General features: G+C 42.3%; 1 protein-coding gene across 5 annotated transcripts in view; it reads left to right on the top strand.

The window, feature by feature from the left end:
• FILIP1 (filamin A interacting protein 1) overlaps window positions 1-18086 on the top strand; it is a 109551-nt gene that overhangs the window by 52016 nt on the left and 39449 nt on the right. For all 5 annotated transcript variants that reach the window (XR_011328386.1, XM_069804694.1, XM_069804691.1 and 2 more), the window contains 2 exons: window positions 11188-11361; window positions 13485-13663. Coding sequence is in view for 4 of the 5 variants with exons in the window: in XM_069804694.1 (XP_069660795.1) it covers window positions 11188-11361; window positions 13485-13663 (353 nt within the window). In the remaining variant the exon portion in view is untranslated. The remainder of the gene's footprint in view (window positions 1-11187; window positions 11362-13484; window positions 13664-18086) is intronic.

The following is an 18086-nucleotide window of genomic DNA, read 5'->3' as shown; positions in this document are numbered from 1 at the left end:
TATCCTCAATAAAATGTCACTGTCACTGGACAGCTGTAGGCTGAAAACCACTTTCACAAAGACATTTTAACATCCTTCTCCGTTAATGCCTGAGCTATACTTTAACAGAGCTACATCTATCATGTTATATAGGCTTGGAGGGTTAGAAGAGAGAGGAATAATTGCAGGTGTCTCTGATCTCTTGAACATCTCATCTAGAGTGGAGGGAAGGGTATGAGCAGCTTGGTTTTGGTTTGGGTTTTTTTCAAAAATTCTTGGTCTTCTGTCCAAAACAGAACAGTAAGAACTGTCCCCGATCAACTTTTAAGTTTTGGTCTTGTTCCCATTGGAATCAGTGTCTTTAACTGATCCTCCTTTGCAATCTTTTAAAAATAATTTTAATCAACTGATGTCATTTGACTCTTTTTTTTTTTCATTTACTTAATAGTAATTGTATACTCAGTGCAAGAGTAACGAGAAAGCTTGTATCTTTTCTCATTTTCTTGAGAGAAGGCTTACTCTGTGGGAGAGGACATGGCCAACTCTTTTGCAATAAATGCTAGATGCATGGACTCTCAGGCTTTAAAATATCTGGGATTCTTGGGAGAGCTTGCAATGAGCATATGTCTTATGTGTCATAATGCTGTCCAGTACTCTGAGTCACCAGTTGTTAATTTAACATTGCAGTTGTAGCTGAGTCTGTTTTTATTAACTTTGCTGCCCCAGTTGTGTATTTATTAAGTTTGTGTCTCCTGTGCTCCAGCTGAGGATCAGATAAGCTCTTGAGAGCAAAACAGATCATTTTCCATCCAAAATGAGCTTTAATAAAAGCAAATATAAGTCTTTATATAATAATTGTTAGAACATGGCTATCTGAGAAAGTGTCTTTTTTCTAGGGTTAAAGGCTCCACCTATCGGTTGACTAAAATGAGAGAAATGTAACATTTTCACACAGAAAACTGCTGGCCTTAGTGAACATCCTGTGTCTTGCCACATCTTTACAAAATTGTTGTCTTCAATGTAGAATTTTGTATGATATCCAAAATAAAATTAACTCAGTGACTTATTTCTGAGGGCTGTGCACATGCAGCACCCAAAATGATGCACTGCTGAGATGCTATGAAGGGAAATCCTTTCCTAAGACAGGAATGGTTTGGATTTTGCAAGTGAAGTCTTTCTTATCCTGGAAATGATTGTTTTTCTTTGTAAAAAAATTAGCATAAATTCTTCCATACCAGCAAAATGAGTGGAACTGACTAACCCAAGTACAGTTGCATGGTAACTTCCAGTCATTTGTCACCTTAAAGTTTAAACAAGTCAGAAACAGAAGTATTGATGTGGTCAGCTTCATAGTGAAAACCCGTTTCCCCAGTATTGGCTCAGGCAGTCTCAACAGTTCAGGCAAAATGGCATTTTGAAGGGCTTTAGAATCATTCCTGGGAATGCAATTGGAGGATGGAGAGGATGTCCAAGTGGGGCTGGGGGAGGGCAAGGGGAAGGACAGACATTGGGGAGGATCAGGGGGATTTTGGAGACAGCAGGAGGCTGTGAGGGCATCATTGTGGGCATGGCTGGAGCTCTCGCTCTGTGCCTTTCATTGCCCGCCCTCTCTAAGTGACTTCACTCTAAGAGTTCGCCCCACTTCCCTTGTTTCCTCTGACAACTCCTCTGTTCAAATAATTGGCTATGCTTCTAAGTGCTCGCTGTAATGCAGTCCTACTGTTCTTGCCCATTCATCAATCATCAGTAACTTGAATGCACATCCGTGTAGCACAGAGCACTGAAAAACAGCTTGTTGAAGCCAACAAAATGCTTGGACAAGAGAAAGTTGTGTATACAGTTTATTACACATGTATACACACGTACGTCTGTTGCTATCCCTCTTGAGTTATGCTCACGTCTCCACAGAGGAAGCAGAAGGATTTCCTCCGAGCTTCTTCATCCTGACAGCTACGGCCCTGCTGGCACCAGCTTGTCTCTCACTCCGTCCTGCTCCACGCGTGCTCATTCATGCCATAAGACAGCTAGATCACTGCAGAAAAAAACTACCAGGGCAGGTTTGTTCCTCTTGGAGGGGGGGTACTTATGCCAGCAGCTTCAAGTGCTTCCCTGAAGTTCAGGCCACAGCACCAAATTTCAGCTGCTTCAGTTCCCTATAGAGTCAATGAAGCACTTTCAAAGAGCAATTTAGACAACCTAAGCTACATGTCTAATGAAGATACTTTTTAGTTTCCAATGGATTTCAACAAATTGGATGACAGTATAGAAGTACATAAGCATGGAGGAAATAAAAGAATATAATGAATGGGGGAAAATGAATAGTAGAGCAACTATATTGATGTCAGTGCCATATATTTTGTAGTATTAATAGTGTTAGTACCTAGATCTTATATATACTTATGAATTAAATCTCACAGTGTTCCTGGGAAGTATTATTTCCTTTATGGAATGGAAACTGGAGCATGGTGAGGTTAATTTTGTGTGTGAAGGATGCGAAATATGTCCATGAACAGAGCACGGATCTCTTGAGTCTTGGTTCAGTCTGGTTAACATAAGATTAAGGGGGAGATGATAACACAAGATGATAACACAAGAAAGAGGAAAAGAAATGCTTCTTCTGTTTTTACTGTTTCATTAGTCATCTTTTTTTCTTCATAAAGAGCTGCTAACTGATCACAAAATAAGTTGTGGTTAGACAAGGAACACAGCAACTTACTACACGACTCCAGCAATGTAAAAACACCTCAATGTGTGGGAAATGTGCTGCAATTTTAATGACTTCCTATACTGCTATAGCAGCTCGTGATTGGCCATTCACCTGGGATATGGAAAGCTGCAGATTATTTCCTTAGCATGAATGAACCAGAATAGGGACTTAGTCATTTGGGTTTTCATGTCTGATTTGGAGTACCTGAACCAGGGAGCTCTCCTCTGCCTTTGCAAGCATTTTGGTGACTAGTGCTGGTCAGAGAAAAAACCCTAAAGTTGCTTTGTTAATTACCTCATTTGTTAGGATGCAAACTGCCCTGAACTGCAAATATAGTCATTTGTGTGCTGTTGTTAATGTTTCTTCCCGCTCAGGTGTCCAAAATGGTGTTTTAACAGATGTTCCTTCCTCTCCGTGCTGGCTAGTTGGATCAATCTGTGGTCTCTACTTGCTGCCAGGCTTCAGGTCATGTGCAAAATGTTATTATATGGTTAATGTTGGCTGAGACGTAAACTATATAACTGAATACGGCAAACCCAAAACAGTGGCTTTAGCCACTGTGATGCATTGCTGAAGCATGTAAAGCATATCCCCAACATGGAGATTCATGCGTGTAACTGACAGTGACCCCTCGCATTGGTCTCTGTGCTGACTGGATCATGACACTGTAATTCTATATGCTGCAGTAACTGCCCCACTGCTCAATAATATTGAGCAAAGCACTCTTTCAGTGTGAAAAAGAAAGACAGGATATCCCAGACCCTAATAATTCTGAAAACATCAAGCAGTGTGGAGTTAATACTTCTCGGGGCCTTGCCATGGGAATTTTCTGGCTGTGGCCCAGACTACAGATAATTAATTATGTCAGTGAAAGCCTCTGGTGGCCTGTTTTCTTCAGAAAAAAAGTGACATCATCCATGGAGCTCTCTGGCAATAAAGCAGAACAAAGCTGTGTGGGCAGGAAATAACAGACAGATGTCTTCTAGTGCTCATTTGATCTGTTTCGAAGCTTGCTGTAAGAAGTAATACATTGCTCAGTGCTGCTTCTCCTCAGCTCTGCGATCTTTAGCATGGACTTTTTTAAACATAAGAGGCCACATTAATCTCTGATGTAATTTTTCTGGAGCTACTTCAGAGGGTTTGTGCAGTGGATGAGCTGGTCTATCATGTGCCTCTCCTCCAGTATTGATTTTAGAAGGAATTTCTGTTACCACTGTAAGATAACACACAACAAAATTAAATACACTGTATAGCTCCAAAGGCTTCATATAAGGCCAGAAAGTTCTGCATGGTGTGGAGAAGACAGGACAATTCTGTTTCATATCCCCAGAGTCACAAGGGATCACTTGCATTTCTGGATATATTTCACTAAACTTTTGTACAAAACCACCAGTGGTCACTTTTCATCACTGAAGTCATCTCTAAAGTAAATCACGCACATAGACCCAAGTCCAGAAATGCTCAAAGAAATTTGTGCAAGTGAATCCCACAGTTTCAAGTATTAGGAAATTAAGCTGAAATGAAAGGCAAGAAAAAGGCTTTGCTGTACATAGAGTCTTTCTTGCAAGAAGAACTACGTATACATGTCATTAGCCAGCATTTTGCATAGCTGGAATCACTGAGTGAATGATATAAGCAAGGCTACTTCAGACACCTGGTATAGGAGAGAAAAATATTTCTCGAGTTTTTAGCAAAAAGGAGCTTTGTATGATGCAACAGAACATCTAACTTCCCAGCTTTGAAGCATGCTTTGTACACTAAGTACATCTGACCTGAAAGACAAATTGCTACCCAGTCCTTGTAGCAGTACGTAGGGATAGTTTGAGGAATTGGGCCTTTAACAAAAATGTCATTCCAGTCAGCAGGGGTAATTTTTATTACTTTCTCTATTCATCTTCATAGCATCATGACACAAAATGAAGAAAGTGCACTTTCCTTTTAATTATTTGAATTTCCTCCTAAGTAAGAAAAGAAGGGAAGTTACAGAGTTTAAACAGGGATTAGTGTTTAGAAAGTTTTGCAGACACCTGCCTGAAGATGCTTTCTTCATTAAAGTAAACTAAGCACACGGAATTCACCTTCTGAGGTCTCTAATGGGAATTTTCAGAAATAAGACTATTCCTGCCCTGGCATTGTCACAGCATGAGCTTGTCCTGGATAGTGCAGAAACTAATGTGAGAACATCCTCCTGATCTCCCTCAGAAGGATGCCTTGAGTGTGATGTTTGTTAGCTCTAGGTGAAACATTTGTAAAGTCTACTGGAATTTCGGAAATCAGCCACTGGTAAGACCACAACATTACATGGAGAACCTGTGACCTTATCTAGTTTCTGATGCAGTACAGAGCAGCTGTTGCACTATAAATAACCTGAACTGTGTGCAATGCAAGTAACATCAATGCAAGTAGAAGTACAGGTTCCTGTCCATGGTTTGGTAGTTATTTCTTGCCATTAATCACTGGCAAGAAAAATATGACTTCATAATCATTAAACCTCTATTACTTGGTGCTTTCACTTGTGCAGGAATAACAACATGTCATGATAAATAGAAAAGAAATAGTCAAAAGCTGGAAATATCAGGTCTTCCAAATATTAGATACGTGTATGCCTGTAAATACTACTCCTGCTCCTGAATTTTCAAAACTTGTTTCAATTAATTGAGAGGATTGTCATCATGTTATTGAAATATTTAGATTGCTCTGAAGCAGTTAGATGTATTTTAGATGGCTCCAAACATGGACCTATGAAGAAAATAGTTACTGGTAACTGATTTCGAGAGACACACACTATGAATTTGCAGGAAGGCTACTTACAAACAAAAGTCAGGGGAAGAGTTTAGGAGATGTACTGGCGAAGGATCTTGAGTTGGATTTTACTCTCAGCTGACAGTGATTACTTTGATTCTATTCAGCCCATCTTGAATACAACTGAAATTTTTTTCCGATTTACTAGATGCCTTACATGAAACGAGTTTGGTCAGCTCAGTCCCATTTCCCAGGTGACAAATGGCCTATGGCAAAAATTCCCCATTTAGTGGGTGCTGAGTTTTGTTAGCAGTCTCAAGGGAGAGGCCAAAGACTGTGGGAATGGGGAGAGAGGGCTGTAGTAAATTGGCAGGGCAGGGCACGAGGAGGAAGCACGTCCGAACGCCGGGCTTGTGTAACAGTCTTTCCATTGACCAAGAATTTGGTTGCTAGGCTGCCGGTCCCCTTTTACAAGCAGCAGAGTCATGCTATTGTTTCCTAAATGGTTTCAATTTTATGCAGGGACCTCTTTACATCCTTTCTATATCATTTAAATATTTTACTAGGCATGTAGTAAAGTGAGGTTTGGAACTCAGACCCCTGCTCTGCTCAAGCCAGTGAGCAAAAGACAGCCCTTCTCTTTTATTCTGCCAAAAAGTGAGTGTTTCAGGGTAGCCCTGCAAAGAGTGGCCTCACATCAGCCTTCCAGCTGGCAGGCTAGCACGCACTCCTGAGGGGAGGGGAGCATTTTCTTGTATTTCCCAGGTAGAAACCCAGACCCTGCATCTTAAGTAAGTGCATTAATCAGTGGGTAGTAGAGAGGAGGAAAAGGAGAGTGGGCAAAGCTGTGGGGGACAGCAGTGCTCCATGGCACGTCAGCCCCTCCATGGACATACTCAAGTTCTGAGGTCATCAGCCTTTAGATTTTGGCACCTCCAGTAAGCGTAAAGCAAGGCTTATATACAGTTCAGCTCTGCAGTTCCTCTATCAGCAGGGACAGCTGAAGGAGTTAACTGAGCACAGTGTCCAGTTCCGGTCCCCACAATTCAACAAAGACGCAGACAAGCTGGAGAAGATCCAAAGGAAGGCCATGAAGGTGATCAGAGGGCTGGAGAACCTGCCCTATGGGGAAAGACTGAAGAAATTAGGTCTTTTCTCCCTGGAGAAGAGAAGGCTCGGAGAGGACCTCATCACAGTATTCCAGTACTTAAAGGGCAGCTACAAAGAAGATGGAGGCTCTCATGGAGAAGACAAGGGGCAATGGGTATAGGTTGCACTGGGAGAGGTTTCATCTCGACATAAGAAAGAAATTTTTTACAGTGAGAACAGTCAATCACTTGAACAACCTCCCCATGGATGTGGTAGAGTCCCCATCACTGAAAGTTTTCAAGATACAATTGGACATGGTGCTAGATGATCTCATCTAGGCTTCCTTACCCACGAGAGGCTGGACCAGATGATCTTTTGAGGTCTCTTCCAACCTGGGCTGTTCTGTGGTTCTATGAGTTTGATAGACAGGGAGTCTCTAAGCAGGCTTTGCTCCTGAAGAAAAAGAGTGTGGAAAAACTCCTCTGAACATATCTGGCCTTCTGTGTTTCTTGCCTTGAGAGTATTACTAAGAGGTAAAAGTGGCCTCTTCATTTATCTGTCTTTATTGCTTCTACTGTTAGGGAATCAGGTACTTGGGGACACTTTATTAACAGAAAAGTCTGTTTATTTTCAAGAACCTACAATCTGACCAGTATAGATAGAAAATTAGCTTGGAGTTTTCTGTAGGACAATTTAAGTAATGAAAAACCAATAAAAGTAAATGTATGTATTTTGTCAGTTCTGTGTCTTGACTTTAAAGAGCTTCTCTGACTAATTGCAGTCTTCTGGACTTACACAAATAAGTTTCATTGTGTTACAAGCTGTTGCAATATGTGGTCTTCTCATGCCTGAATACTTTCTCTCATCAGAGCACCAACAAAACAAAAAAAAGGACTTGAGAGATGGCTTTCCTGTGCCAAACACACCATGTTCCTTCTACCAAAAGAGCTAACAACTTTCCTCTGGGATTTATATACAAGCTTACTTCCAATTTGAAATGTCTTCCTTGTGTTTGTCTCCTAGCTTATGATTTATGCTAACTGTGCTCTGAGACAAGGGAGGCACCTACAGTAGATGTCCATCAGTAGAGATAGCTTGCCGGTATGGTTCTCTCTTCTTAGCTAAGACCCCCCACTTTGAGCCTCTCATACATCTTTCCAGGTATGTGTGTTGAAGTAGCCCAAGTATTACTCTACAGGATTATTCTGACTTGTTTTCTGAAAATGGTCTGTATCATGCAGTTTAATATAGTGACAGTTGTTCACTATACATTGAAAGAAAACATCTCTACCTGAGCTCTCTTCTAGTTGTTTCAGTGGAAAATTAGTCATTTGGAGGAAACTTGAAATCACAAGTTACACAGACCTACACAGCTGTTTCAGCTCCTTCCCTCTATATTATCCTGAGGAGTTTCAGAGAGACTAACTGGAGTTTGCAAATCCTGAGGCTGATGGGAGGTTAGGATGTCACCCAGGCCCCTCTCCGACCTAGTCTAGCTGCACTTTAGGATCTTCCTCTGCTGGGGCTTGTTGCTGACCAAATGAAAGCAAATTTCTCTCCAGTTTATTATTAGCACAAGGCCCCTTTTTTGGTCCAATGCTTCCTAGCAACCTGAGTATCTGTTTGTAAGTTTGCTTTTTACAAACTGTTATCGTAAGTGCACTGAAACAGAGTACTTGGTGAATTAGCTGATACCCTTGAAAAGATAATGATGGGAGCGATGGCCAAGCCCAGAAAAGGCAGAAGGCACCTTGCCATGCTAACGCAATCCAGATTCCAAGTGTCTGCAGAGCGTGGGGTGCCCAAGAAGGGGTACATGAGCGGGGGGCTGCCTGCGTCCTGGGGATGGTGCCACCCAGCCTGTCCCCGGGCTGGGTACCCTCCCCTTGGGCTGTAGCGAAGGGTCTTCAGCGCTAACAGCCCTGCCCTGTCCCTTGGAGCTAAGTGTGTCACTCCTTCCTTTTAAAGATGAAGCAATGAATAGAGGTTTCCTTCAAAGCTCTGAACTGAGCTTGGGCACCTTCGTTCCTGCTTGGGGTGCCAGTTCCTCCATTCAGCATCACCCACTCCCCTGGCTCGGCTTCCTCTGGCTCTCGGGGGAACCTAAACTCACAGCTTCCAGAAACCTTTCTCAGCTGGCAAGTTATAAGCTGTTTCAGGGGCTCTTATTCCCTCCTGCTAAAGTTGCTGCATTTTAATCATCGATGATTAAAGGCTAATGAGTCTGGAAGGAAAGTATGCACAGCAGTGCACAACTGAGCAGGAGCTGGGGCACTCACTGGGAAGAGCAGCGTTCGGTCCCTCCGTCAGCTAGTACTGTATTAAATAACCATTGCAGGGACTGGAGTCCAGCTCTGCTCTTCCAAGTCATAGAGCCCGAGTTGTCTCTGTTTGCTCTGCCTGGCCCTGTCAATGTTTAATTATGCCATCTGGGGCCCGACAGCTTCAACAGGAGAGAACGAACTCACCCTCCTCCCTTCCCAAATAGCCTAAGGTCCAAGGTGTGCCCTTCCCTGAGGAATGGGCTGTGTGGGGCCTGAAGCTTTCTGTGCTCAGGACCAAAGTGAATCAAGGTTTCAGCATGCTTGGTTGTGGCCCTTGGTGCCTGGGGTAGAAGGGGGCTGCCCCCTAATCCTGCTATTTTCGGTGGTCCCTTTGCACAGTGCTCTCCCGGAGCATGCCTGCAGCACAGGGCCCTTGCTGCGAGGCACACAGTGGGACATCAAATTTGTTCATTGGGGCAGGATACAGACATGGCCCCGAAACAGTCTCTTCCTAAAAGGGCCTAAGACAACACATCATAAAATCTGGATATTTATAAATCCCCCTAGAGTCCCATGCTATGCTATTAGACTTTTTAAAGGCTTTTTCTTCAATATAGAAGCATTGGCCTCATAGTAAAGAAGACACTAAGATAACTATTATTTTTACAGGGCTATAAAAAATGATATATTCTCAAACCTGTCTAAAACTTTCCTAAAATAACATTTTTCCTCTACTGAGAGTGGTGTATTTCCGCGACATGATGTAGTGAGGTGCACATGCTCTTTTGGCACTCTTTGGGAATAGCCCACATAATTCACTTGTAGTTTTGACATCCATGAGTGATGCACCTTTCCCACACTCATGCTGAAACAACATTAATACCATTCCAGTCTGTATTTTGTATCTTGCAGACATGCGCAAAGCTTTTACTTAAGGTTACAAAATGTACTGAGTAAGCCCCTACAGCTAGCTGTTTATAATTGGGCTAGTTCTCAATTGGGTGGCATGATCTTTGCTTCAAGTTCATTTTTGGTTTTATTTTCGTGTTACTCTTTTATTAAAAAAAAGACTAAAGGGTCTTTACCATTTCCTGAAATTATTTCCTTGCTCACTTTAAAAGCAGGTGGTTTTGCAGAGCTGCAGTGCCTCTGTGGTACTAGGTAAAGATTTAAGATTTGCTACAGGGATAATATGGAGTGCCATTATGAACACTGTGGGAAAGCATGAAATGTTGGGCAGTTCATAAATCCTAAACAGTCATTGCTTACATAGGGGCAGGATTTGCAAGGGATTTTTCCTAAAATATCTGAACCTTTCCTTAGCCCTTAATTTGCTTCCCAAGCTCACATGGGTTGAGTGTTGGAAGGGCAGGCAAGAGAAAAATTGATGCCTGTACTCTTCTGCCCCCCCTCCCTTTGAGCTTGTGGGAGAGATGCTCTTCAGGGAAATTGGGGAGCTCCCTCCTGCCCACCGAAAACTTGTACCTTTTACAGCTGCTGCCTGGATCACGGCCTTATAAACCTGTCTTGAAGGACAAGCAAGTGCCCTGCCCTTATTTTACAGATGGCTTAACAGATATTGGCAAGTATCATTAGAAACAGTGCTCAGGATTAAGCGTTTGTCCACAGCACAGCCCTAAATTGCCCCTCATTCATAGCCAGGTGGCCTTGCAGAGCAGTCTCATCATGCCCAGACACCTGCTCGTGCTGCCTGAAACTGGGGGCTCCCACTCAGGGCAGGGAGCAGGAACTGGGACCCGCGCTCCCCTCGGCCACAGGAGCACCACTGCTCCCAGGGACAGCCCCTGCTCCAGCGTCAGCAGCCCTCCTCTGCTGCTGGGGGGGTTTGCTCAGCCTCTTTGGGTCTGCTGCCAGTTAGCCAGCATCTGCAACGGTTCTAGGGTTTTGTTTAAACAAACAAAAGTTAGAAAACTTTATTTTAAAAGTTACTCAAAGAGAATATTTGGTCATAAAGTCAGGTAGAGAATGACTAGGAAATAATTGATTCAAGGCTGTCTGAGAAATATTAATTCAGCCCACTTGTGCTCTTTGTTCTACTCGCCTCCTTACCTCAGTCAGAGAACAGCACAGGCAGTGAATAAAGTATATGAAGAGTAATGATGTTCCCTGGCTATAGTTGCAACCCAGATAAAAATTCATAGCATTCAAATGTAATGGCAGGCAAGAATAGAATAATTAATATCTACAAGGACAACATTTGGATTGCACAGATCATGTTTACTCTGATATCTCCCAAAGTTTTTATATTTGCATGGGCACCCTGGCATTCTTCTAATTTTTTTTTTTTTTTATGTATGCAATCTGTACATATGAAATGCCCCTATTTTCCCTGTGTTCCCTGTTGGTTAATAGGTTGGCTTATGGTAGTGATTTGCAATGTTACAGGCAAGGGAGGATGTGATCCACATGCTGAAGACAGAGAAAACCAAACCTGAAGTTTTAGAAGCTCATTATGGGTCTGCAGCTCCAGAGAACGTGCTCCGAGTGCTACACAGGGACGCCATCCTTGCCCAAGAAAAGTCTATAGGGGAAGACGTGTATGAGAAACCAATTTCAGAGGTAATGACTTCTTGATTTACATCATTATGTCTGTGCAGGCAGAATCCTAACCAGAAGTAAGACTCTACATATTTTGGATGTGTGCAAAGCATGCAAGAGGATAACACAGCATTTGTAGAAATGACGAGAAATCAAAGAAAAATTGAATATTCTTGTTCACTCAACTGCAGAATAGGTTGTAAGCAAAGTCTTCGGTTTGAACACAAACAATAAAGAGATTGTATGCTCCTTAGGGCTGGTGCCATTAAGCAAGAACAAAATCTCTGGGTGTTACATTTCTGGTTTTTAAATTCCTTTAAATTATAGGCTCCAACCTCTACTGCTTGCAGCACTGGTAAGCACTCTTTGATTTTCTTGGCATACTAGACCACTATCGTGTAGGTAGTTAGGAAAAGAAGACCTTCAGAGATTGACTTTGACCGTATTTATGGGATCATAAATCTGCGATCATTTGACATCACTTAAGCTCTAGGACTGCAAAGTCAGTTCAGCCCCTGAAAGAGACCTGTAGGACTTGATCCCTTGCTTTAAAATCTAAGCAATAAATGAATGTAGAATAGACCTGGGAATGTCTGAGGCCAGCATGAATGCCAAAATAAACAGCCACTGCTCATGTTTATAGTTTCATAACACTCCAGGCATGGAGAAAGATCATGCAACAACATACAGTATAATATACTATAATGCCTGTCCAAATTTTCATCGTTCCTCCTATTAGAACATTTAAGTCTTTCACCAGGAATTGTGTCTACCACAGGTTACCTTTATACTGTGTATTCTTATTGAAGCATCTTCTGGAATTTTGGGGATGATAGTAAATAAGGAAAGCAAACATTAGCATGTGGGAGCATGCATGAAATACTGTTGAACAAGATTAAAAGAGCTTAGCAGGGCTTTTGTCTAAAGAAGCTGATAATTTGATGGGGACCTCAGTGTAAAACTTTTATCATGTGTAGGTCCACAGGGGTTATGTTGGACCTAAAATAGGATGGTGACAAAATTTCCTAAGTGCAAAAGATCTACTCTCAAAGGCTGAACCTGACCTGGCTCCTTTATAAAATGCAATGACTGCTTTACTTTGACTGCTGTGGTCAACTTCTGGAGAGCAAATCGCCACCGTGGTCTTCCTGCTCGCTTATTTCCCTCAGATTGCTGAGGGACCCTCTGAAACAGCAGCTGCCTGGTGCAGCCAGGGAGGAGGAAGATGTAATTCCTACAGGGTAAGGGCTGGAACTGGGCAGAGCAGGCTCTGCCAGCTGCCGTGCCAGGGGCAGGCAAGCAGAGAAATGCCAGGGCTGCAGGCTGCTTGGGCAGGGAGGAGGATGGAGTTTGTCATCTGCTCCCAAGAAACGGTGAAAGGAGCAACATGAATAGCCGTGACAGCTTCCGAGTGCCCTGGCAACATTTTAGACACACATCCCTGGCCTTAGGGTTTGTTTGAATAACAATTGGCGTATTAACGTAATAAAAAACACCCAGAAGACAAAAAAGGTAAAGTGTTTCTAATAAAGAAAGAGAAATTCCTGTCAAAAAAACAGGCTGAGGGGAAAAGCCTCCGGCTTATAATGAATTGTACTTGGTAATACGAAACTGAATCTGTGCTGAATCTAAATAGCTTAGACTTTTTATCTCAGCAGTCCTACAGGTGCATTGAAGATGCATAACTCAAATTTCAGCCTTGAGCTTACACCTTACGCTCCACATATAGGTGTCTAGTCCCCATATAGGTACGTGAACTCGGCCTCCCAGGGTCTGAGGGCGCATATCCTGCCCTGGCATTTGCTACAGCTTTTCCCGTGTGAAATGAGGAAAGTGTACACAGCACCTCACCACAGGGGAAATTCTGCACTACAACAATATTATTTGTTACCCTAAAACTAAGTGGAGTTCTGTCCTTTGTGTATCTGAAAACCGCGCAAATGTTTATGGCAAACACGCTGTCCAAAGAAATCATTACTTTTACAGGACAGTTACTCTTATTTCTAGTCACTGCTTTATGTAAAAGCCCAAGACATAAAATTATGGGACTTGCATTTACCAAACACAACATTGTTGGTTAATAAATCAGATGAAGTAAGCAAGGAGACCTTTAAAACAGTCTATTCTCCTTTCCTACAATCCAGCTGGACAGACTTGAGGAAAAGCAGAAAGAGACGTATCGGCGCATGCTGGAACAGCTCCTGTTGGCAGAAAAGTGCCATCGCCGCACAGTTTATGAGCTAGAAAATGAGAAACATAAACATACAGATTACATGAACAAGAGCGATGACTTTACCAACCTCTTGGAACAGGAGCGGGAGAGGTGAGTACCTGAGATGGTGCAAAGAGTATCCCCAGTGTCCCAGTGCTTGTGGTTCAGCAGTGACATGGGCTGGTATTTTCTGTGTTTAAATGACACTAAACTTATGTGTAAACCATTTGTAAATGTCGGTCCACTCATGTTATTAGTAAGTACCTTACTGTGCAAGTCTAGAGCTGGAGGAATACCATTGAATGTTCCTGTAGTGTGCACTTGAATTAAGGCATGATTTTGTTATGAATTACTCATACCCATTTTGGGTTCACCTCCTGGTAGCTTTTGATCAGATGTTATTTATGTTGGCCAAGTTTGGGGCTGGCTTGCTTAGCTAAGCACCGCATTTTGTGAAGGACAGGGCACTGTTTGTCAAAGCAGGAGGACAGGGTAAGGAAAACCACAACACACATTAGGATACTGGCACACAAGTGGTAGGGACTTTGCCATGCCCCACACATTTAGGCTGGCAAAGTCACAAACCATTTGCGTTATTTTTCGTATTTTTGAAGATGCATGCCTCAGGCAAGATCTATGTTCCCCTGGAAGAAAATATTTTCATGTTTTTTAAAATGTGCCCAGTCTGCGATGGACTATCTACAGGGTTTATCTCACAGTCTCATACTCTCCAGGTTTTTTTCTTCAAGTGTTTGTCCTCCTTGTTGGAGTAATTTGTTCTCTGAGTCTCTAAGAAAGAGCACCTACCAGCAAGAATGAGCACTCGCTAACAGCCTCAGTTTTTCAATATGAAATTTTCATGCACATACCAAACTGCTTGAAATCAATCCACAATGTTGTTTTTTTTAAAAAAAAAAAAAAAGCTCTGAGAAAAATATGGCAAGTTCAAAGAAGAAATGCTTTTGAGGAAACCACAGTCTGGTGGCAGACATTTGCAAAAAGCCAGGAGCTAAATTGTTTAGTGTATTTCCTGAGCTCAGTTCAGTGCCAACTTTGAGTAGGTGGCACATGAGCTACAGTGACCATATTTCCTGGTTAAATAGCTGGGGTTTTTTTGTCTCTCTGTTTTCTTGGGTTGATTGGCAAACTTTAAAGGACAAAAATACTTCTGCATCTTAGCAATTTGATTCTCTTAACAGAAAATAAAAAATTTGTTGTATTTCCAAGTAAGGAGCAATTTCACATCTGATTCTCATCGATGCCATTTTTTCTCTGTGCTCAGTATCCCTGTATGTGTGGACATGCAGGCAACTAAAATGCTACAAAAGTGGTATTAAAATACCATTTACATTTGTCTTTACATTTTATATTCACTTTAATTTGACAATGGTGCCTTCTTATTATTCCAGTTCAACTCGTGAAGGCCATTAAATAGCCTAAGATTATGACCTGTTTTAAACTGACTTCCTTCAATGAACTGATTAAAGAGCTTTCTGTCTCACATTACTACGGCTAAGATACCAAGTCCCATCTCTGTGGGCATTTTTTCATACTCTTCCTGCTCTTTCATGTCTTTTAAACTTCAGGTTTTCCACATTCTACAATTTTTGGAAAAACAGCAATAAAGAAAGCAGAATTTGAGTTTGAACTTCTATTGAAAGCCGATATTTAAGAGCAACTAAATCTGGCGGCTTTAGTTGCCAATGCCTCTGTACTGGTGCCTGGGGCGGGGGGGAGAATTGCAGTGCTGAAGCAATCTTGATTTATGTTGAGTGACACGAGAAACCTGATGTTTGCTACTTAATCCACTTTGTTTGTCTAAGGCACTAATGAGGAAATTAATTTCAAGTTTAGTAGCGACGAAGCAGAGAACATAGCAGGTAGCTTAACATAGAAAACAAAGCGTGCGCGTCCCTCCCTCTTCAGGGTCCTCCTCCCCGATCACTTGCAGAGCAGATTAGCAAAATCAGGACGGGCTGGAAACCACTCATTAGTGTATAGTCTTAAATGATCTCAACTCCTCATCTTTGCTGTGTGCACATGAAACTGAGGCTGCACCCACATATTTGTGGGTGTTAAAAACTGGAAGTAGTATCCTTTGAGGGCTATATTCACAGCGAAAGAGAGGGTGATGGGATGACTTCTTAGGAAAGTCCCACAGTGGCAATCAGCAATAGATTTTTGTCAAAAAGAAAGAGTCTGTAGTGGAAAGATTAAATTGCAATAGGTTAAAACATAAAAAAAACTCCCATACTCACTTAATCTCCATATTGGGACAGAGAACTGACCTGTCCAAAAGCATTTCTCAGGGTCCTGCATAGGCATTCTTGTTTTATGAGTACCACTTTATATATAATCTGTTTTACTGTGGTGCTTTGAGGCCTTAGGGTTATTTTATTAAGAGCTGAACAGACTTGTAGTCTCCATGAAACAGAAAAGGGACACGGAGGTGAACTTTGCCCGTCAGCCACTCCGCTGCACTCGCAGTTATAATGTTAATGAGACAGGGTGAGCAGGAGGAAGAACAGTCCTGTGGGACGGCCATCTCACAGCAGTCTGGTACAAAGAGAGCAGTAATAATTTCTGTGCTGGATCTAAGTAATATGAGTAATTTCTTTCCTCACAGTATTTTACCAATCTTTCCTAACCATTGCTGTCCACACCAACTTTTAGAGGCCACATCTGCTTTTGCTGTCCTGTGAAAGTTTGAACAAGATAAAAAGGGAAATTCTTTAAGAGCAGAAATACGCCTCAGTTCTAATGTATTTCTAGCACTCTTTTAATGTATTTATTTTGGAATATATTTTTACATACACTTTCATACATTGTCTCTAATCCATCCACAACAACATGATATGAAAGCAAACAGTCCCTATGAGGGACTAATTATTCCAGCCTTGCACAGGAAGAAAGTAACAGGAAAACATGATTTGTCAAGAATAATTATGCATGAAAAGTATAAAAAATAAAAAAAGAGAAAATTGTACATGGGGATATTAAAAATGTAGACAGCTAGGAGGGGTAAATGGAGAAAGCTGGAGGGCCTGACTGTTGGTGTTGGCTCTGCAACACCAAGTGCAACTAAGCTGTAGAAAGGTTGTGGAAAAGGTTGGCATGTTACAGGAAAAGAGTAGTGACAACCGTTTGCCAGATGTTGATGAAAGAAATCTGGTACTTTTAGTGGAAGACCACCACAGACATGGTGTCTGAAGTGTTTTGCTGATTTCCCTATAGTACGCTATAATTATATCTAAAGATGGGAATGTTTTGAAAGTTAGGGATAGTATTTTCTTTTTTTACGATTCGCCGAAAATTCCCCTTTTCCACGCTTGCCTACCTCAGCTGCGGTTCCATAACATCAAGTAGTCCTTGGGCATCTCCTATCCCCAGGAGTGCAAAAGCAACCATCTTCCTGGAGGAATAAGGAGAAGAGCTGGAGGCCCCTGGGTCCCCTCAGAGGGAGACCTTTGGTGGCAGTCGGTGGGGTAAGGAGTCTCTGGTCTGTCAGGTGGAGAATGAGGGGTTTGACTGGAGCTGCACTGACAACGTGGCTTGCCGTGAACACCTGAAGAGCAGAAGACCACGCAGCAGCATCCCAACCCCAAAAAGCTCTTGTGTAAAGCAGGCTTAACGTGAAGTGGTGCTCGGTTGTTTTCTGTTCTGCCTAGTCCTAGCCCTCTTGCCTTCTCCTTTAGGGAACTGGGGGAGGGAGGGGAGAAATCTTTAGGATCAATTATAAACTTTTTTATTTGAACAGCAGGGCTTTTTCTTCTGGTGGAAAAGGGGAGAGCTCACTGTAACCTCAGCACTGCTTTGACCTTTTGATCGACCTAGGAGATGGGGTTTAAAATCCTGACATTTTTAGAGGTGCTAATCTCTGAACAATTTGTCTTGTACTCTTCTTTTAATCCCATTTGTTGACAGCACATTTTGCTGCTATTAAAAGCACTGGAAAGCTCTCATTGATTTTAATGGTTCAGAAGGAGGCTTCTGGTGAGGACCACTGAGCCTGTCCTGCAGGAGAGATGGGCAGAAATCGCCTGAAAGCCTTAAAAAATGGGGGGAGGAGGGAGTTGCTTTCATATGCATGGGACGTGGTTTGCCGAATAGAGGGTGCGATGTGGCAGAAAGGCTTTGTTGGAGCTCGTTAAGGGAGATCTGTGCAAGTCTTTTGTGAGTAATTTGATCATTTCCAGCAAGATCCCTCAGACTGCTGAGACTCTCTTACCCCACCACACAATGTGTCACTAAACACACACCCAGTATCTAATGTAAGTACTGTCTGTCTGAAAGCATCGATATTATGTTTAGTCACCTTTGATTGTAAGACTTCATCGAAGTGATGAGGATTTTAAACTGGCTCTTGCTTTCCTTGCTGCAGCTTCAAATTATTCTTTACAACCACATCGACAGTGTTCCCAGTGCGCTGAAGCATTTCACATTTTCCTCAAAGGCAAGGCCAAGGATTCAGTCTGTACTTCCTAAGCAGTGCCCTGCTAAATCTGGTTTTGGTTAAACCCTCTTTTTGAAGTAC

Source organism: Haliaeetus albicilla, chromosome 17, assembly GCF_947461875.1.
Source record: "Haliaeetus albicilla chromosome 17, bHalAlb1.1, whole genome shotgun sequence".
Taxonomy (NCBI): Eukaryota; Metazoa; Chordata; class Aves; order Accipitriformes; family Accipitridae; genus Haliaeetus; species Haliaeetus albicilla.
This window is presented reverse-complemented; position numbering and strand designations above follow the sequence as displayed.